The sequence below is a fragment of the Cyclospora cayetanensis genome, unplaced genomic scaffold (assembly GCF_002999335.1).
Source record: "Cyclospora cayetanensis isolate NF1_C8 unplaced genomic scaffold, CcayRef3 CcayRef3_contig_32, whole genome shotgun sequence".
Classification (NCBI taxonomy): Eukaryota; Apicomplexa; class Conoidasida; order Eucoccidiorida; family Eimeriidae; genus Cyclospora; species Cyclospora cayetanensis.
The window spans coordinates 20425-37826 of NW_020312281.1; the positions used below are offsets into that span (position 1 = coordinate 20425).

The window sequence follows — 17402 nt, forward strand, 5'->3', positions numbered from 1 at the left end:
GACTCGTCACAAATAATAGTTTCCACCAGCAACAACTCATAAGCGCTAACTCGTCGCTCTGATCCTCAACGACACACCTATTGCGCGAACTCCAAATCTCGCAGCAGCACCGACGCTGGGACATTTGCAGAGCCGTGACTCAGCCCGAGGTGCACTCGAACTGCCGAGTGTGACGTGAAAAATAGTGAATCGGCTGCCCATATGACATGCACTGGGGGACTGGACTCACACGGCATACACCTGGAAATTGCAGAAAGGCATTACCTCTGCCTCTTGCCGATCGTTGAGTGCTCTCACTTCCTCACCTCCCTGATCAGATCTTTGGCTCTCTGGTCGGGCCGACAGTAACTGCTGCTGTTGTGCGTCTGTGGAATGTGGTTGTGTATTATGTTGCGTGGAAGCTTTGGAGTAAAGCTGCCGAATAGGCTGCTTCTCTGGCCTCCACAGGAAGATAATTTCTTCGAATGGCGATATGAGTGTGGCTCCATCACTGTATGGACCTGTACCGAGAAACTCCCTGACTGGCAACCTATCCCTTAGAGGCAGAGGATGCGCAGGAGCTACCGCAGGCGGAGGAGTGAAATCTGCCATATGCATCCAGTGATCCTTGAACGGTGCACAAGGTGGCTGGTTGTCGTATAAGGCGCACAGTGCATCAGCGTCGAAACAAGACTCTGGTGCCTTAGCCCATACGGACTCGCAGGAGAATAGCCACAACGTGTGCACCTTTTTCAAATGTTGAAACGACCCCTCCCTAACACCGCACAATGCACGAAAGAAAGCTGACACGCTGAGTCCACGCCCGGTCTGTGTACTTCGCCAACGCGCGACTGTAAGGGAAAGAGCCAATGGGGGTTCGGGGAGGTCAGGGGCTGGGTCTGGGTATAAACAATGACTCACTTCAGTGCAAGCATATTGTTCGTGTTGCTTTTCCCCGCCATAACGTGAGTTACACCAGGTTCATCAAAACGCCTATATACAGTGGCTCCTAAGCGTTGAGCCAGTTCTGCTTGCCGTTCTTCGCAATCTGCTACGAGGCTGCCAGGTGCAAAGGACTTCCTGTATCCTGTAAGGAACAGGCCTACGCCGGCCAATGTGCGTGACTGGAAACCGCTAATGATCGTCCCAACGCTGAAAACCACAAAATAGATTTACAGCACATCGTATACACCGTGTGTACACGCTGTCGGCGAAGCAACAAGCAGCGATACAAACAGCGTTGTGGCTAGTCATTCCTAACTCTAGTCAAGGTAGCTGCAGGTATGCTACATCACCACCAGGAGGATCGCACAAATCAGCACGACACAACGTTTGTCATCCATGCTGCCCACAATGCATCCGGTAGCCCTTTACTTGCCCTCACTTTGCATGCCAAGGATCTTTAAAAAACTCCTGGTGGACCTTAAGGAATATGTTAACCATGTGCTGCATGTGTCTGTCCCAATCATAGGGTCGAAACAGTTGGTGTTTCTTTGCTGCTGGCACAGGGGAAGACTTCTCCAGTGCGGTGGCACGTTGCCGTGGATTCTCTGCTATTGCAGCTATGGTTTCTTCTATTGGTAAATGGGGATAATGGGATAGCAACTCAGGTCTCGACGAGTCAAAGAAATCGTAGTGCTGAGCCTTTACCACGTGAGCCACCGGCAAGTCAGTCCAAATGTTTTGACGATCATCAAAAGCAACTACACACCGGCGATCCAGATCTCCGTACAGACATCGCACAGTTTTGTTTTCCGTCTGCTCGCCTCGGCCCGAAGACTCGCGCGCCACGATGCTGCAAAACAAGCATTTCAGGATTATATGAAGACGTTATACAGCAGTCCCTAACACATTTACCTCGGCCATGTGGGCGCGTACAGCGCGGCTGTCTTAGTGTACACGTCAACTTGATGCGCGCCAAAAAGACCGGTATATCATGTTCATCACAAAATCACCCAGAGAACACCCGACGAGACCATGTGTGATACCCAGTGCCATTACCATGGACCGGGGCGCCGTTTTGCAGCAGCTATCTCCTGTCGCCAAGCTGCATCTACCACCACGGCCTGCCAACTGGCTTGGTGGTATACTGCGTGCAAGCATGCGTATCCTGCAGCCTCCAGGATGCCAAATAACGCCTCACCACGCCCAACGGCCTACCGCATGCAGCCAGCTTTGCCCTGTTGTAACAGACGGCAGCAGCAGAACCGCGGTCCCCTGGCCTGTCAAAGCAGTTAGCCCGGCATTATGAAACTATTTCTATTGGGTGTTCGTTACGTGATTATTCCACACGGTTGCGGTGTCGGGCTGCACGGCACCGTGACCGCCTCACACGCATAACCAGTAGCGCGCTAAAATAGCATGCGCCACTACCCGACAGACTAGACCCCCTCCCTCTCCCTTCTCGAACCCATGAGCGGCACAATTCAACCCTAAAATGCCATCACCCACTGCATCAGTGTCCGCAAGAGGTCGACCAAACTCGCTCTACTCAAGCCACTGAAACGAGGCTACCGCATGCAATTTCAGTACCCCACCACTCTGGCTTCCGCACAACACATGCGGCAGGAACTGCTGAGACAAATATGTTGCGGCCTAGCCATGCCCCATAGGCCTCCACCAACGCATCATCAGCTGCAAGCTACTGCCGCATAGAATGCATTTAATTCACGCGGCGCAAAATTCCACTATTACGCAGCATCCCCTTGCCGTAAACTGAAGCTTAACCGCGGCAGCAAAACTGCAGTTGCGCCTAGCCGGGCTCGTAATCTGTACATCAATATTCCACCTGCTTGCACGGACGCGCTACGCGTCCTTTGTTGAATGCCAAACTGGCCTACATCAGCAAAAACCACCCTTTACACGAATTCCACTTGCAACAGCACCACTCATCTTATCTTACCGGTCTCCGAAGAGGGATCTGTCGGGGTCCAAGATAGCCACCACCAGGTCGGCATACTCCTGTGTCGCATTCGTGTAGATGCTGAGTTCAAAAACTGGGGCTAGGGCTTTAAGGAAGCGGCGCAGCCCTGGACGCAACTTGAGATAATAGACCTTGCGGTTGCACGGCAGTTCAAACTTGTAAGCCTCCGGCAGCCCATCCTCATCCAACCAGTCTTCCAATGCTAACCGGTACCCAGCCACGCCAACTGCCTGTGCGTGAAGCAAAGTGTTATCTAAATCAAGAAGAAGCGGCAGCTTCCCCGACAACAATGGCTGCCGCCGCAGCGCAGGCGGCAGACTAGTAGGATCCGATTTTGGCAGCTGTTGCTGCTGCTGCTGGGCCTCAATGCTGCCTTGCCCTTCTGGCTGAGGCTTCTGCAGCTCTGTCACTACGGGCACCTGCACCGGTACCGCGTCCTGCTGCTGCCCACATACCTCAGCGCGCGCCCTTGCTGCTAAGCGAGGGTCCCTCCTAGAGGTATTAAGCCCAATATTACCCTGATGCTGAAGCGATGGTGTTACAGGGCTCACGCCTTGCATTACACGTTGCGAGGCGTCTGTTGAAACGTGGGAAGCAGCACGGCTTGTTATGCCTTGCTCTAGCGGCGTACCTCCCAAGTTCCCAGCCTGCGAGGGCGGGTTATGATGCGCCCCATGAACTCCTGGTGCCTCTTCGTCAACTTCTCCTTCTTCCACTTGTGAGACCTCGCTCATCTCATCAGCCTCAAGCATGGAGCCCTGCGGTACTCCCCCATTTGGTGGCGAGATATCATACGTCACTTGCTCAGCGTCCCCAGCATCCGGAGCCCCCCTTGTGCTGGAGGTCGGTGGGAACACTGAGCCTGCAGGTCTGGGTGGTACTTCAGACAATCGCAAAAGCTTGCAAACTTCTTTGTAAGCTGCGCAGAAACGCCTAGGGCATATTTTACCCGTGTAGTAATCAATAAGCTGATCTGCATAACTGATGCAGCATACGGACGGAGGCACGCAGGCGGACAATGTGGCCCCGTCAGCCAACGTCCCGGAGACTGCTTCCACCTCTGCCCCGCCCGAACTGCCCACAACCAATGAAGGCCCCCGTGCCCCCGTTGATGGCCCTCCATGAGCACCAAGAGCCGCTCTTGGCTCGTATGGGGCAGTGCGCTCCCTACGGAGGCCTTGACCCTGCTGTCGTCGCCTATGAGGCACACTGGGATGCAGCGGCAGTGCTCCGTGTGGCGGCTCCGCCTCCCTCTCGGGCCGGGCGCGGGCCTCTCGCGGGTTAAAGTGGCGAGTATCTGACCCAGTGACTAACCCAAAGCCACCTTTCCACTGCTGTTGATGCGGTTCAGCGACTGTTGTGCGCTGGCTGCCCCGCCACCCCCCACCACCGCGGCCCCTGCCTCGGGCTCTGAAAGCATCCCTCATCTGCTCGAGCAAACCTTAAGTGCATCTATGTTTATGTTCGACCTATAAAGCATCTGAGCAACCCAAACTCTCTCCAACAGTTCCTAAGAAATGCACTTGGACCCCTGCACACTAAGCTGCCACACCACAGGCAAGCGTAAGAGCAGAGCTCGCTACAGTACCACGAAGCGCCCCAAGGGCGTCCTTACCAGACATCCACGTGTCTCTGCTGAGCCATCACTTTATGGTTACTTTATAATTTTGAAGATCATTCTCATGGACACGCGATCGATATCCAAGGGGCTGCGTGCCCCGCTTCAGTCAGGCCGGTGCACCTGCTTCCATGCATACAGCCCCGCATCCCGCGGTTGTAGGCTTCCATCTACAACTCTAGACTCGTATAGGCAACAATATTCGCGCAAGTCTACATCATATAGAGTTATATACAGTTAAATTAGTATTTTATGCTCAACAGAAGCCGAACAAGCTTGTTTGAGGCTGGATAAAACGGTGCAGAGCCACCTTGCTGCGTCCTGCTCTATCGGAATGTGGGTCGCAGTAAGGTCTGTACTTCTGCTCCATGCATGAAACACGTCGAAAATTACATCCTCTTCTGGTTGGTTGAGCGTGGATTGCTTGGTCGCCAGAGAGTCGTGTTACTTATTCCACCACAGCGCTCAGATTGTATTCAGTGTAACGCTCCATCTAGGGTCGTCGTGGGAAAGCATATAACTCCACACTTAATGCAGAGCTACTAAAAAGATGTTGGAGGCTTTCAAAAAAGCTCCGGCCTTGCCTTCCTCGCGCCACTTAGGGTTTCGACGTGAGTGGGGAAGGACAACTAGGGTTTACTAGGGTATGCAACACGTCGACGCTTTCTACTACACTAGTAAACTTTCAACCAAGAATAACTAGAGAATTGAACAACTATTTTGGCTGTTCGTATCTTTTATTTATTGTACATTGATGGTAGCCTGACGTCATAAGACTGCAGTGTCGTGCGTGTGCGCTAGATGCTGTGTTCAGCTAGCTGTGCATGCTCAGATTCCTCACAAAGGTCAGCTATGAGCACCGTAGTTGTCTTTCTCTCGGCATTTATAGAGCCAGAAGGGCGCGGGAAAGGGAAGGCGGGAGTCGTTGCGCTACGTGGAAGGTCTGCGTACGCATCCGTTTAATTCTAGATTCAAAAAGAACTTGATAGGTTATTAGGTGCAACTCAAAAAACTTCTACATTACCCTGCTCGTGCCCCTCAGAGTTTCCGGCTTACGGAAAGAGGCACAGTGAAGCTGCACGCAGCAGCCTAGGGTTGGAAGTCTTCACAGGTGCCTACACACAGCGTCTAGCGCCTATGCACATAACAGTGCACCTTCTTGTATCGAGGGAGCAGTACGTTGCAAGAAACAAGCTCTTTAAGCAAGCAAAACCACTGGTCAACTGAGCCCTATATATTTAGTATAGTGGAAGGTGCTCAAGAGTAGCCTAGCCCTCGACAGCTTCCCTCCGGTTGCAAAATAAATTGCTTCATGTTACCTATCCGTCCGTTAAGACCATCTGCATACAAGATAGCAAAGAATGCCAGCTTTATATTCACTCCTTTGACACGCAGCCATGTGGAATAAATGAGTAAAACAACTGCAGAGCCGAAAGGAAGAGACGCCTACACACGAGCCAACAACGAAAGTAGACCAAAGTATCACGGCCACTAAGGCCCGATTCCTTGAAAGGCGCTCAAATATATTGATTTCCTGCTAAAAGAAATAAGAGAACAAGTACAATGTACAATGATAGTCAAACTACACACTTTGGGCAGTGCCTCATCGCATGGTAGAGCTCTGCATGCGGATACAGCCGTTTCCTGCAGCGAAGTCGCTTTTAAGGCTCCCCAAAGCATAAAGGCGAATGCAGGGACAGCAGACCCAAGAAAACCCCAGCATAAGTTTGAGTGCAGACAGCTGAGTGATTGCCTATCCGTGACGGTGCTGGAGCAAGGGATGAAATAAACATTTTTCCCGAGACTATCTACAACGACGTGAAAGCCATCAAAATCCTTGGCCTGTGGCAATCCAAATAAAGTCCGTACTAGAGCACGCCGATTCTACCTGGACCCGCGTATCATTGCAAGAGACCCGTTTCAGGATATTCATGCACTTTAGCTGCTGGCAATCTAAGTCATACAGTGCACACTTGTCTGCCGCAGGATGCATTTCAGCCTACCAGAAGGACTGTGAGAGCCTCTTCACTGTAGTTCAATCCCACTAAGGCCAGAAAAAACACGATAGCGTGCTTTGAGCACGGTGGCGGAGGGGAGAAAAGCTGGAATGTACAAGCAAAGGAGTCCCTGGTTCGGTTTAAGCCACAGCAGATCATCCTCATCGTGCTACTGGGTCACCCTTTTGCTATTCTAATTCTAAACATTCGCAAGCAAAGGGAATGCACGGGTATCAAAGGCGCAAGATCAGTGCAAACTTGATATGCACCATGGATTATCAGAGTAAGCGATTGTGCTGCACGTAGAATCGCGTTGACGACTCCACTGCGTTCTAATTTGAACTGCAGGAGGCACCCAGACCAGAAAATAGGTTTGGGCTTATCAAAGATTTTGACACGCTTCGTAAGATACAATAATGTGGTCATGGCTGCTCTGGACATGTCAGATACACGTATAGTGTCAGCATTTCATCGTCCTCGATACCGCTGCTGGCTTTTGCTGAAGTGATGAGAATAACAAACAATAATTATGCTTTGCTGGAAAGCCCTCAGCTTGTTGTAAGAGAACCCACCACTACATCGCTGCTATTTATCCGGTGCCGGTAGTACTGGAGGAGTTTTGAAGGGGGCAATTAGGGCCCATGCGGTCAGCCTCCATGTCTGCAGGTCACAGACTGTGTTCATGGAAGTAGGACATTCAAAGAAGAAGATATAAGGGCATGCTCAGGAATATAGGTTCAGTAGCGAGATACAAGTCACAGAATGCTGCTATATCCTAATGGTTGCATAAAGGTGAAGGCCGCGGCTCGATAACGTCTATTTTCGCCTGACCTAGGTCGATTCCTGCAACTGAAAAACACGCTGAGCAACACATTTCTTCCGATGAAAAACAAATACTTCGATGCTTTCGCACATCGCTGCCCCCACAACAGCTGCAGCGCACGCCGTAGGTGGTGCGGGAACTTCTGAACCTTCCCAGAAAATAACACGACTTCTTCCATGTGCACAGCCATCCGGCCCTTATTAAAACCGGTTTCAGTTCAACTAAACCATTCATAGGTTTTAGCGGCATAGGGAATACTGGAATACTCGAGTTTGCTAGTGCGTGTATGAAATGCCATTGTCGTGTCTGTCATTTGGATGGGGAATTTCTATGGAGTATGAGAAGCCGAATGCTAAGGTGACTGTTGGTGCTTTTATTTTGTCGAGTGATTCGCCAGTACAAAGCATCGCAAACTTTTGCTTCACAGGGAGCTTGTTCAGGAGGTTAAAGGCAACACACATGCGCCACCTCCTGTCGCCTGGTAGCGCCAACATTAGACCGAAAAGGCTAATACATCCCTACACCTTGCCATTCTACAGCAACTCATGAGTGTGCCGCTCAATCTACGCTTCATGTTAGAAGGGCTTTTAATGCCGTGAAACATACCTTCGGGCTGACCCCAGGACTAGTGGAATATGATGCGCTGAATGACCAGGAGGCGGCCAACGTGCTGGCAGCTCGTCGTTGTTGAGCACATTCGACAAGTCCTAGATATCCGCGTATTCCCGCTGTTCCTTAGGGGACTGATTAGCTGAGGTGTGTAATAAGGGAGCTGTTACACAGCCAGTCAAATGAGATGCACGCTCAGAATCGTCTCCTCTCACTGCCGTGCTGGGCCGCCTGCAGGGAGACGTTGCATGAGCCAGTTGAGGTACCGACTGTTTCCCGCTCTTATAGAGGGAATGCGCATTGTTGATACAATCAGGAGCTGCTCCTCCCTTGCGGTATTCAGCGCACTAACGTTTACGCTGCGCGACTGTGGCCGCGTGAGGGCTTCCCATTGGGTCACCCATGGCGTGTTTCGAACTTCGTCATGATGCAGGGGTCCAGCATACGCTACGGACCATGCCGATAGGATCTAAATTTTTATGGATTTGAATTAGCATTAAAGTGCTTTAGCCCTGCTAATCCTTGCATTCTCCCACCCGTCAGCAGACATTCGTTCTGGCGGCTGCGCTACAGACTGCACAGCCAGATTGAGCTTCTGGCCATTTTCTCAGATAACAGACTCACTTCATGACCAGTGTCAGAAAAGCGCAGCCGTAATTCGACCGCCAAGGCGAGCTTGTATCAGCGCATAATTGATTTCTAGTGGGTCGCTATGGGCGGTTCGCTCCTGTGGCCCGCTTCACTACGCCGCGTGAGGGGCTTGCCGTTTCCCTGGGGCGTCTTCTCTGCTAGCCAAGCAGCCTGTTTCTGCCATGCTCAATTTTATTTATCCGAGACTGTGGCCTAGGGCTGGGTAACCCAGTTTAACTCTCCGTAGACTCTAGAATCCACCTCGCGCCTCCTATTTCAGCTGCATACGCTTGGGTTGCGCCCATTTGCTCCTGAGACCTCAAGTTGTCAATTATTTGCGGGGTTCCATCGTGGACTTTTAATATGCTCAGTTGATATTCTTTCTGCGACCACATGAAGCAACAATGGGTGGCCCCAAAATATAACCACCGTGAAAGTAGCTCCGTTCGTCTGCGTCGTGGCTTTTGCGAATCGAAGCTTCATAGTCTCGTTATGCCGAAGAGTTGGTAAATCCCTCCGATCTAGTTTGCTCAAGCTGCCCAGAGCTTGCTCTTGAGCTCATCCAAGCATCAGCCACTGGGAGAGTGTTTGTATCAAGGCCTGAACTGTGGTAATCTCTGCATGGAGACGAATGCCTCTTCATGAATATAGCCACCATTGGTGTGCTTCACTGTCCAATAAGCACGTTACAACAAGTGCTCCCTTTCCTTTATCTAGCGATCAAAAACGAGTTACGTCCCCAACCGCTGGTGCAGTCTTAGAGTGCTTGCCCATCCTTACGGCCGTCAAGCTCTTCTGGTCGGCATAGCCACATCACCGCATCCACACCCAGTTAATTCGCTAAAGTGTCGTGTTGACTTATCAATACCGCCTTTACACCCGCTAACAGGCCGGCCGCTGCCGCCCCTACAACTGTTGTGCCGCCGTACACTTTGATCGCCAGAGAGTTTCATTATCCTGAGCTCTTGCCAGCGAGAACAACATGAAATACCACATGGATTGGTTTGCTGACAACTTTTGTAGGAAATCCTATCACTCCACTGCATTCACAACCACTGGACGAGTGGAGCACAGCTGCATCGAACCAAGCTATGCTACAGAAGGTCACGCTCCATTTAAGGTCGCTCTAGGAGGACTTTCAACTACCGAGTCGATACAGACTCAATAGAAGTATTCAAGTGCTTCCCAAAACAGCTTCCATCTCCCCCTGCTTGAGTCCCTAAAAGTTTCTACGAAAGGCAAGTGCGACAACTAGGGTGAGAGCAGGTGCACCCTTGAAGGATCCCGAGCATTCACAGCTTGCACATAGCATCTTGCGCACACTCGCATAAGAGTGCAACTACTTCCACGCCAAAATTTAAAAGAACTTCCTATCATTTGAACATACATGTGATTGCAAATGTGATCCCAGTGGACCCGATAGAAAAACAAAACGTTCAGTTTGCCTGGTATCCGCTTCTTTTCATAACGCATGCACTTTTGCGAATGGAATGGATGAATAACACTAGGCGCCTAAATAGTACGACCGCCACTGTTGAGACTTAATTCTTTGTTACTTTCAAACTAATAAAGAAACTGGTTCCTAGAACACGAACGATACCTTGGGCAAAGGTAGTGTGCTGGATGAGCTTACTGCATATTTAAATTTCAGGGAGTACTATTTAAGACAGTGTGTCGTACAGAAAAGCCAACAATACTTGCAGTAAACAAGATATATGAACAGAGAAAAACTTAAATCTGACCGATTTTCCGACTAGTATGTTTAGTGTAGTTGAGAGGAATCAAGAGTAAATTAGCCGCTTACACTTCTCAGGGGGCTCCTAGGGGTAGGCATAGTGTGAGTTGGAAGCCTGAGGGGTTGGATGGGAAACATCGTGGGAGGACAGCCAATAACCTGTTAGCTTTTGTGTTCGGCTTTAGGAAAAGTCTTCCTAGGGAGACTCTATTCGGATCTCTACAACATGAGTTTCCTTTTGGAATACTGGAAAAGCATTACCCTCAAATCCTCTTCTTTGTCCAAGGTTAACTACCCACTATTATATTACAGCGAAGCTATTCAGTTACTTCGTAGAATATCCTGGCAAGTTCTGGGCCAGTACAGCGCCAGCTGTATAATTTGATGTAAGCCCGCTAGAATTCTTGTCCCCCCAGCGTGTCCCAGGGGATCCAATCACTCAACAGCGCACCAAAAAACAGTCCAAATCTTTAAGATAGATTGATTTTGATATCTCACGAGCATTCAATTTGTGTCTGGGCTTGAGAGAATTGAGCACAGTGGCTAGCCACTGTGCTGACCCCCAACACAGACCACTTGTGCTGTCGTTGTTCTTGCAGTGCACTTCCAGTACATTCAGCCCACACCTATACTATTTCAAAATAAATCGTAGCACAGCTACATTCGGGATCAAACTAAGTTGTTTTTTTGCTCGTCAGTGACTGAAAAGCTATGTGGCCTTGTACGTACTGAACCTTTCATTCGCATGCGCCACCGCGGGGCTGAACTTGCGAACAGCCCATTTCCTGGGTGAGGAAAACGATCCAGCACAAAAGATGATTCCCAGCTTATTGGTGTTTTATGAAAGGAGTCGTTTCTCCCCTAGAGAGACGCATGTAACATGCGCTATGCTACTTGGCAACCCCGGTTTACATTAGAGGGCCCCAGCATCGGGTTGTCCCTTATTGATACCGTGGTGCTACTGTGGCAAGTTCTTCGCGAGTTTGGCAACGCATTGTACTAGTGGAGCTCAGCAACCTGCGTTGATACGGTGTATGGCAGCCCCAGCTTCAAGGGGCCCAGCCCTGCTCGGAATGCCGCAAATCAAGCCACTCTATTCTCCATTTTCTGTGTGTCAGCACCTTTGTTGCTGCATCAATGGGGAATTCCTGCTCCCCTAGCTGCATCCCTGCCATACCAGCAAGCCGACGCGGAGTCGATGATATTCGCCGGTACTACAAGATCGGCCGGATAATTGGATGCGGATCGTTTGGCCAGGTTAGAGAATGCGTCGACCGAGAAACAGGGCAGGTTTATGCAGTGAAGGTCATGGAACGGCGGATGAGCGGCAAGGAGAAGATGACTCCTGGGCGTCCTTCGAACGAAGCCATGATTCGCTCAGAGGTTGACATCCTTAAGTCATTGAATCACGAAAACATAGTGGCGTTTGTGAAGTTTTTCCAGGACAAGCATTTCTTCTATGCCATTCTTGAAAGATGCGATGGCGGCGAGCTCTTCCACCAGATTGTTAGCCGCAGACAGTTCACGGAGGAGGATGCTTCTTTCCTCTGCAGGCAGATGGCCTCAGCACTTGCATATCTGCATGCCCAAGGGGTTGTTCATCGCGATGTGAAGGTAGGGAGCGTTGCAAGGTTCAATGTGCATAGGCTTTGCTGGTGGAGCTTAAAGCCGTGACGTGTTTGGTAGAAAATAGTCGGAAGCTCCTCTGTTGTGTATGGTCAGGCCGAGAACTTTCTTTTCAAAGGCAAAGGGATAGACTCAACTATCAAGCTTATTGATTTTGGAATGTCTGCTCGAGTGAGCATCTGCTCTTGATGTTTCGTAGGGCCCTGTATAGCTTGTTTCCACCAGTCACTTTTGGACATGCTATATCATCCACGATGAATGTGTCCAACCACACACAAAAACATTTGGAGTGTTTGTTGCTGCAGTTGCCAGAGTGCGGCTACCTTACGGATCTGTGTGGCAGTCCGCACTACATATCGCCCGAGCTTATTAGGTGTGAACCCCTTTTTCTACCCCAGGTTCTGTTCGTAGGTTACTTCGTAGTGAATTTGGAGCTGTGATATTATTCTCGACGAACACGTGCTGGTGACTTTTTTGTATAATTTCCCTTTCAGCAAGCGGTATGACCAGGGGGCGGATATGTGGGCATTTGGTGTAATGATATACTTAATGCTCTTCGGCAGATATCCATTTGAGGGCAGCAAGGCCAGTGCGATTGCGGTGAGTGTAGTAGATAATGTTGCTTAAAGACTGAACTTGGAGTAAATTCTGAATGCATTTTGGTAGGCTTTAGAGCTAATTCGATAGCGGCTTCAAAGCACACAGCTACCTTAGAATGAATACTTTATGTTGTGCGGGGAAAAGCTGCCCAAGTGGAATCATTGGTGCTAGCGTAGGCTAATGAGCGGATGGTAGTGCCAGTTTAAAGGATAAGCAAGTAAGGCCTTACTTTTTCTTTGTGTACTATTGTGCAGCAAGATGTGCTTGCCATTAGTTAAATTAGCTTCGGCGCTGCTGTTCATGTGCTCTGTGCTACAGAGGGAGGTTCAAAACAAGCAGCTAAACTGGTCCAAGGCCGCCTGCCCATTTTTGACAGAAGCAGCCATTGACTTCTTGAGCCGTTTGCTGGACAGGAATGAGAAAACGCGACTAACTGCAGCGCAAGGTGAGACTTGGGGGCTTCTGAGCCTTTTTTCCTCCAGACATGGGGAAGAACAGTGCAATGGCACGCATTATCGTAGATGTAGCAGCATGGCTATTTTGGAATCTGCCGTGATTGAACCTGACAATGATGCATGCCCTGCCATCTCAGCATTAGCGCATCCATGGATCTGCCAACCATCCTCAGACAAGGCGCAATCTGTGATAGATAAAGATAAACTGGAGGTAGCCAGGTGAGCCCAAGTGACTGTTTTTAGACTCCTAGTGCCAGTGGGGCAAGGAGGGTCTCCGATGGTTCCCCTGTCGTCACGTGTTACAGAACTAATACGAAGAAGTCTCTTCTCTGGCGATCGATGCGCAGCAAGCTGTCATGTATCCATCAATAGAGCTCGTTTTGACCATCCTGGTGGCTGGTCATATCGTGTTCATAATTTGTTGCGGTTGATGCAGACGGCTTTCTATTGACTGCGATCGCCAAGGCAGTCAAACGTTCACGAGGAAAACTTTTAAGATCGATAAGCTGCCAAAGCCTGCATAATTGTTGCCGTCATCGGGAGTGAGGAAGCAGGGTCTCTGCAGCTTCAGCAGCCGTTAACCGTGACGTCTCACTGCTGCGCCCACGGACGGTCACCGCAGCGATTCTGCTAGCCCATCTCACAGGGTGTTGATCATAGTAGTATTGACAGAAAGAGAATATGACTTGGAATGCATATCCAATGATCTACCGAGCAGGCTAGTCACCGAGGACAAAGTGGCTTGCGATGCCTGTGCTGCAGCCAAAGCCCTGCGGATATTGGGAACATGTGGATACCGCACATGCGGCGGCTGTAGAACTCTGGTGGCTAAACTGGAGCTCAGCGAGAACTTTGGAACCTGGCATTTAAATAACGCCCGGCAAAGTCCAAGACGCTGGGGTGGAAGTGCCAGTGAATGCAATTGGCTCCACTACTGCTGTTTGGGGTAGCAATGCGTTGTACGAGGCCTGCCATAGCTGTTGCCTTCGTTAACAATGATATGCGTTTGGCGTCTCCACGATGCATGGGAACTACCCATGCAAATTTCCCAGCGTATCAGCTCGTATGCTGTGGCGGCGCAAGTGGTGTCGCTAGGACTTGGGTAGCCCAGGAGTGTACAGCCTGGCGCTCCATAAATTCGGTAACAAGCGGCGGAAGCCTTTTCCCGCAGACCAAATGATCTCTTGTCCTGTTTGTTTCACACCTTGTTACTTTCCTTCCCACTTCCTTCTGCACTAGGCCTCATTTGCTTGATATTGGGGAGGGTCGGTTTCGAATAGCAAGGCCACAAAATAATGGCTCCTTTTGCAGAGACTAACAACATTCCTTGTCCTTTACCTGCGAGTGCCCGGGCACGTGAAGATCTCGCAAGTTTTTCTCTCCTGCAAGTGTGCTTATTCTTACGGGCTCGGTCGCTTCCGAGTCTCGCAGTCGCATGGCGGCTGACCGACGGAACCCACAGACCAGTAGAAGGGCATGACAGCTAAATTACGATCAAGCGCAAATAATACTGGAGCGTGAAACTCTTGGGGGCAGCCAGTGTTCAATGCAGAGGCAACGTTACTACTGTTAATACAAAGGAACCTGAACTGGAAGGCTGGCCAGTGCAGCAAAAACAACCAACCAAAGTGGAAATACTCTGCCAAATCTTTTAAGAGCATTGCTGTAGACAATGCAAAGACCGGCCTCTGGTGCCAGTAGGAATAAACACCGCCATCCACTGCAAGTGACATGCCCCATATTGCGTAGGGACTAAGCGAGCGGGAGCTGACCCGTATGGGAGACAGTCGGACCTCGGACCGAGATGTCATCTCTGCCGTGTAGCCCGGACCTGCTCATCCTTCTCGTATGCGCATGAGAACACATTAATCCATGTGCTCCCATAATTGTATTTAGTGTGAGCCTGATGGGGGCCGTCTGCTATAGTCTTCGTTGCCGTCCTTGTCGTGATGGCGGGAGTAGCGTCCTTCCCTGCGTCACAGTCCCACACACGCTGGTGTGTGAAGATCTCCCAATCAAATTTGCTCTACCTCTAAAAGGACACCATGCTCAAAGATGCGTTCGCCCATGAGGCGCGATACGACAACATGCATGCAATGACCAGCTGCACCTGACAACCATCCTCTTCATTGAAGATAAAGTATTCAAAGCGACGAGAGTACTTTTCAGCAACCGTCTTATTTGTCTCCTCGCAACCTAAGCTCTCGGCGAAACAGTACTGTGGTCTACATAGATAAAAGCTTGTGCGCGGATCCGCTCACATCCAATTGAAGACCTCCACTTCACCCTGCAGCTCTTAATGGCTGCTTTCAATCATTCACCTTAGCACTCTTTCAGCTTTTGGATGAATTACGGGAGTCTTTTTTCTTCGGTGGGATCGAAGGCCCATATCAGACTCATCTTTGGCCGTTTAGACTTTCGGTTCATTGTAGCCATTGAAGTAATCATTGAGGTCACGAAATGACTGCCAAGTCAGCGCACAACTGCGATGGTCGTGCGGTGCTACCACAAAATGGCCGTACGTGGAAAGCATGATCGGCTATCAAACATGATACCGAAATGAAGCCTCCCATTGCTTGTGCCTTGATCAAATGATGTGCTCACTCTTGAGGATAGCGATAGCGGTCTCCGCGGTAGCCATCGTACGGCCGCGACCTGCTTCTGCTGCGGCCTGCGCGTGGACGTCGGTCATCGTCTATGCCACGATATTCTCGCCGCCTATCATCTGTCCCGCCGTAGCCGTCATCATAACCCTCGCGAGTTCTCCTACCGTATGAATCTCCGTTCGCACGATAGCCGCCGTCATATCCCGGACGACTGCGCTCGTAGTGACTCGACCGGCCATCATGACGACCTCCACCATATCCGTCACGACCTGCGGGCGGACCGCGGTTTGCAGGTGAGCTGCCTCGGAAGTACTTGCTGCAAGACGCCCACACAAGGCAATAAAACACAGTTGAATGATCCAGTGCCAGACGAGTGAACCTTCAAAATAGTTTGAAGAGGGCCAACGAGTTGTAAACCGGAGAGCTACTCTATTGGAAAATTAATCCTGATAAGCCAGGTATTTCTGCCATTCTCCTACCCATTCTGACGCTCTGCAAGGATTTTCCGCATAGTATGCGGCTGAGAAGACACGCAGCTCGCAATACACAAAAGAGCCTCTCATTACGACCATGCAGTCTATAAATAGCCTCACAGCTCACACACAGAAAGTGCCTCTGAAACTTCTCCTAAGGGGTGCCAATTGTACAGCAGAAGCCAGGTGCCTTCCGTTTACACTGTTCATCAGCTTACAGATTTACGCCGGTCCTGCGCGATGATCACTGAAAGTTCATTGCCGTCCAGTACAAACCTATCAAACTCACGCACTGCATCCTGGGCGTCCTTTTCATCAAAGTATTCGACAAAACCGAAGCCCCTGCAACGCACCGCGCAAGACACTGCATCGCCCTTTATTATGAAGATAGTCACATCTTCATGTACACGGCGTGGAGAGTTTATCCTCTGGCAGCTTCAACTAGACGTAGGCTGTCACTAGGTGCATGCTCTAGCTGCAACTAACATGGTTGTTCGTGCCTTTGAAGCGTACCGTGGTTCTCTAGTCGTGTGATCAATAGGCAGATATACGTCTTTCACGCGCCCGACCCGTTCGAAGACCGATCGGACCTTTTCAGGCGATGTTTCATAGCGCAGGTTGCGCACAAGAAGCGAGGTGCTACGATTTGCCATGGTGCACACAATAGAAAAAAAATGACAGAAACCTCAAAAGATACCGCCCCCACGAATGTGAATGGCCTGAAGGTTGAAGTGCTCCACCCAGCAGTTCCTATAGGTTATCGAACTTCGCAAATTTCCTCAGGAAACTAGTTTAGGCGTATGGTATTTGCGGAACTGCGACGCATGGGGTGGGGGCTCCCGACGATGCTGGGACGGAATCATGCCGCCTCGGCAACCTGTGAGCCATATACTCAAGTGTCCGACGGAACACCAAGCGCGCAAAGGGTAGCCACAAATTTCGAGCTCCAATACACAGGAATATGTAAAAGAGCAAAGACGCATTGCAGCTAATGAGCTTGATCGCTGGTCGCAGGTCACATGCAATCTGTGGTACCCATTTATTTGTGTGGCTGATGGTGCAGCCGCACGTGCACCCCGTCGATGAATAGTTCTTTACAAGTTGCTTTCTTTATGCCGATAACAAGAATGATAATGCCCATAGAATGTTATGTATCCCGGGGCGAGGTAGAGGGACTTTACAAGATGTAACTATTTGTTTCTCGACTAGAGAATGCTGGCCACATGGTGTAAGCCCCTTGAACAAAATCCAAAAAATAAACGTTGGCTAAACACCCGAAGCGCATCAGGATTTGGGCTAGGGTTGGGGCCTTGCTTATGAAAATGGCC

General features: G+C 50.2%; 3 protein-coding genes across 3 annotated transcripts; 1 reads left to right on the forward strand and 2 right to left on the reverse strand.

Annotated features, from left to right (window-relative positions):
- Positions 1-225: 225 nt before the first annotated feature.
- LOC34622220 lies at positions 226-4329 on the reverse strand. Its single transcript, XM_022735394.2, has 4 exons — positions 2882-4329; positions 1364-1774; positions 901-1131; positions 226-754 (listed from the first exon to the last, which is right to left on the reverse strand). The coding sequence occupies exons 1-4, from the start codon at positions 4327-4329 to the stop codon at positions 226-228; spliced, it is 2619 nt and encodes an 872-aa protein (XP_022590090.1).
- Positions 4330-11445: 7116 nt separating this feature from the next.
- Positions 11446-13945, forward strand: LOC34618671 (calcium/calmodulin-dependent protein kinase type I). Its single transcript, XM_022731989.2, has 8 exons — positions 11446-11928; positions 12037-12111; positions 12246-12313; positions 12435-12540; positions 12859-12985; positions 13133-13214; positions 13432-13509; positions 13618-13945. The coding sequence occupies exons 1-8, from the start codon at positions 11452-11454 to the stop codon at positions 13943-13945; spliced, it is 1341 nt and encodes a 446-aa protein (XP_022586781.2). The 5' UTR covers positions 11446-11451.
- A 942-nt stretch (positions 13946-14887) lies between these two features.
- On the reverse strand, positions 14888-16727 carry LOC34618670 (serine/arginine-rich splicing factor 2). The gene is made up of 5 exons (XM_022731988.1): positions 16588-16727; positions 16293-16416; positions 16081-16121; positions 15600-15917; positions 14888-14966 (listed from the first exon to the last, which is right to left on the reverse strand). The coding sequence occupies exons 1-5, from the start codon at positions 16725-16727 to the stop codon at positions 14888-14890; spliced, it is 702 nt and encodes a 233-aa protein (XP_022586780.1).
- Between the last annotated feature and the right edge of the window lie 675 nt (positions 16728-17402).

Excerpts from the sequence above, each read along its gene's own strand:
- LOC34618671 (XM_022731989.2), top strand. The coding sequence starts at position 11,452 with ATGGGGAATTCCTGCTCCCCTAGCTGCATCCCTGCCATACCAGCAAGC. Across the intron at positions 12,541-12,858 it reads GCAAGGCCAGTGCGATTGCG|AGGGAGGTTCAAAACAAGCA; the intron begins GTGAGTGTAGTA and ends TCTGTGCTACAG. Across the intron at positions 12,986-13,132 it reads GCGACTAACTGCAGCGCAAG|CATTAGCGCATCCATGGATC; the intron begins GTGAGACTTGGG and ends CTGCCATCTCAG.
- LOC34622220 (XM_022735394.2), bottom strand. The coding sequence starts at position 4,329 with ATGAGGGATGCTTTCAGAGCCCGAGGCAGGGGCCGCGGTGGTGGGGGG. Across the intron at positions 1,132-1,363 it reads AAAGATCCTTGGCATGCAAA|CGTTGGGACGATCATTAGCG; the intron begins GTGAGGGCAAGT and ends TGTGGTTTTCAG. Across the intron at positions 755-900 it reads AACAATATGCTTGCACTGAA|GGAGGGGTCGTTTCAACATT; the intron begins GTGAGTCATTGT and ends GTGCGGTGTTAG.
- LOC34618670 (XM_022731988.1), bottom strand. The coding sequence starts at position 16,727 with ATGGCAAATCGTAGCACCTCGCTTCTTGTGCGCAACCTGCGCTATGAA. Across the intron at positions 16,122-16,292 it reads CGCAGGACCGGCGTAAATCT|CCGCATACTATGCGGAAAAT; the intron begins GTAAGCTGATGA and ends GTGTCTTCTCAG. Across the intron at positions 14,967-15,599 it reads CGCTATCGCTATCCTCAAGA|GGAAGGACGCTACTCCCGCC; the intron begins GTGAGCACATCA and ends ACTGTGACGCAG.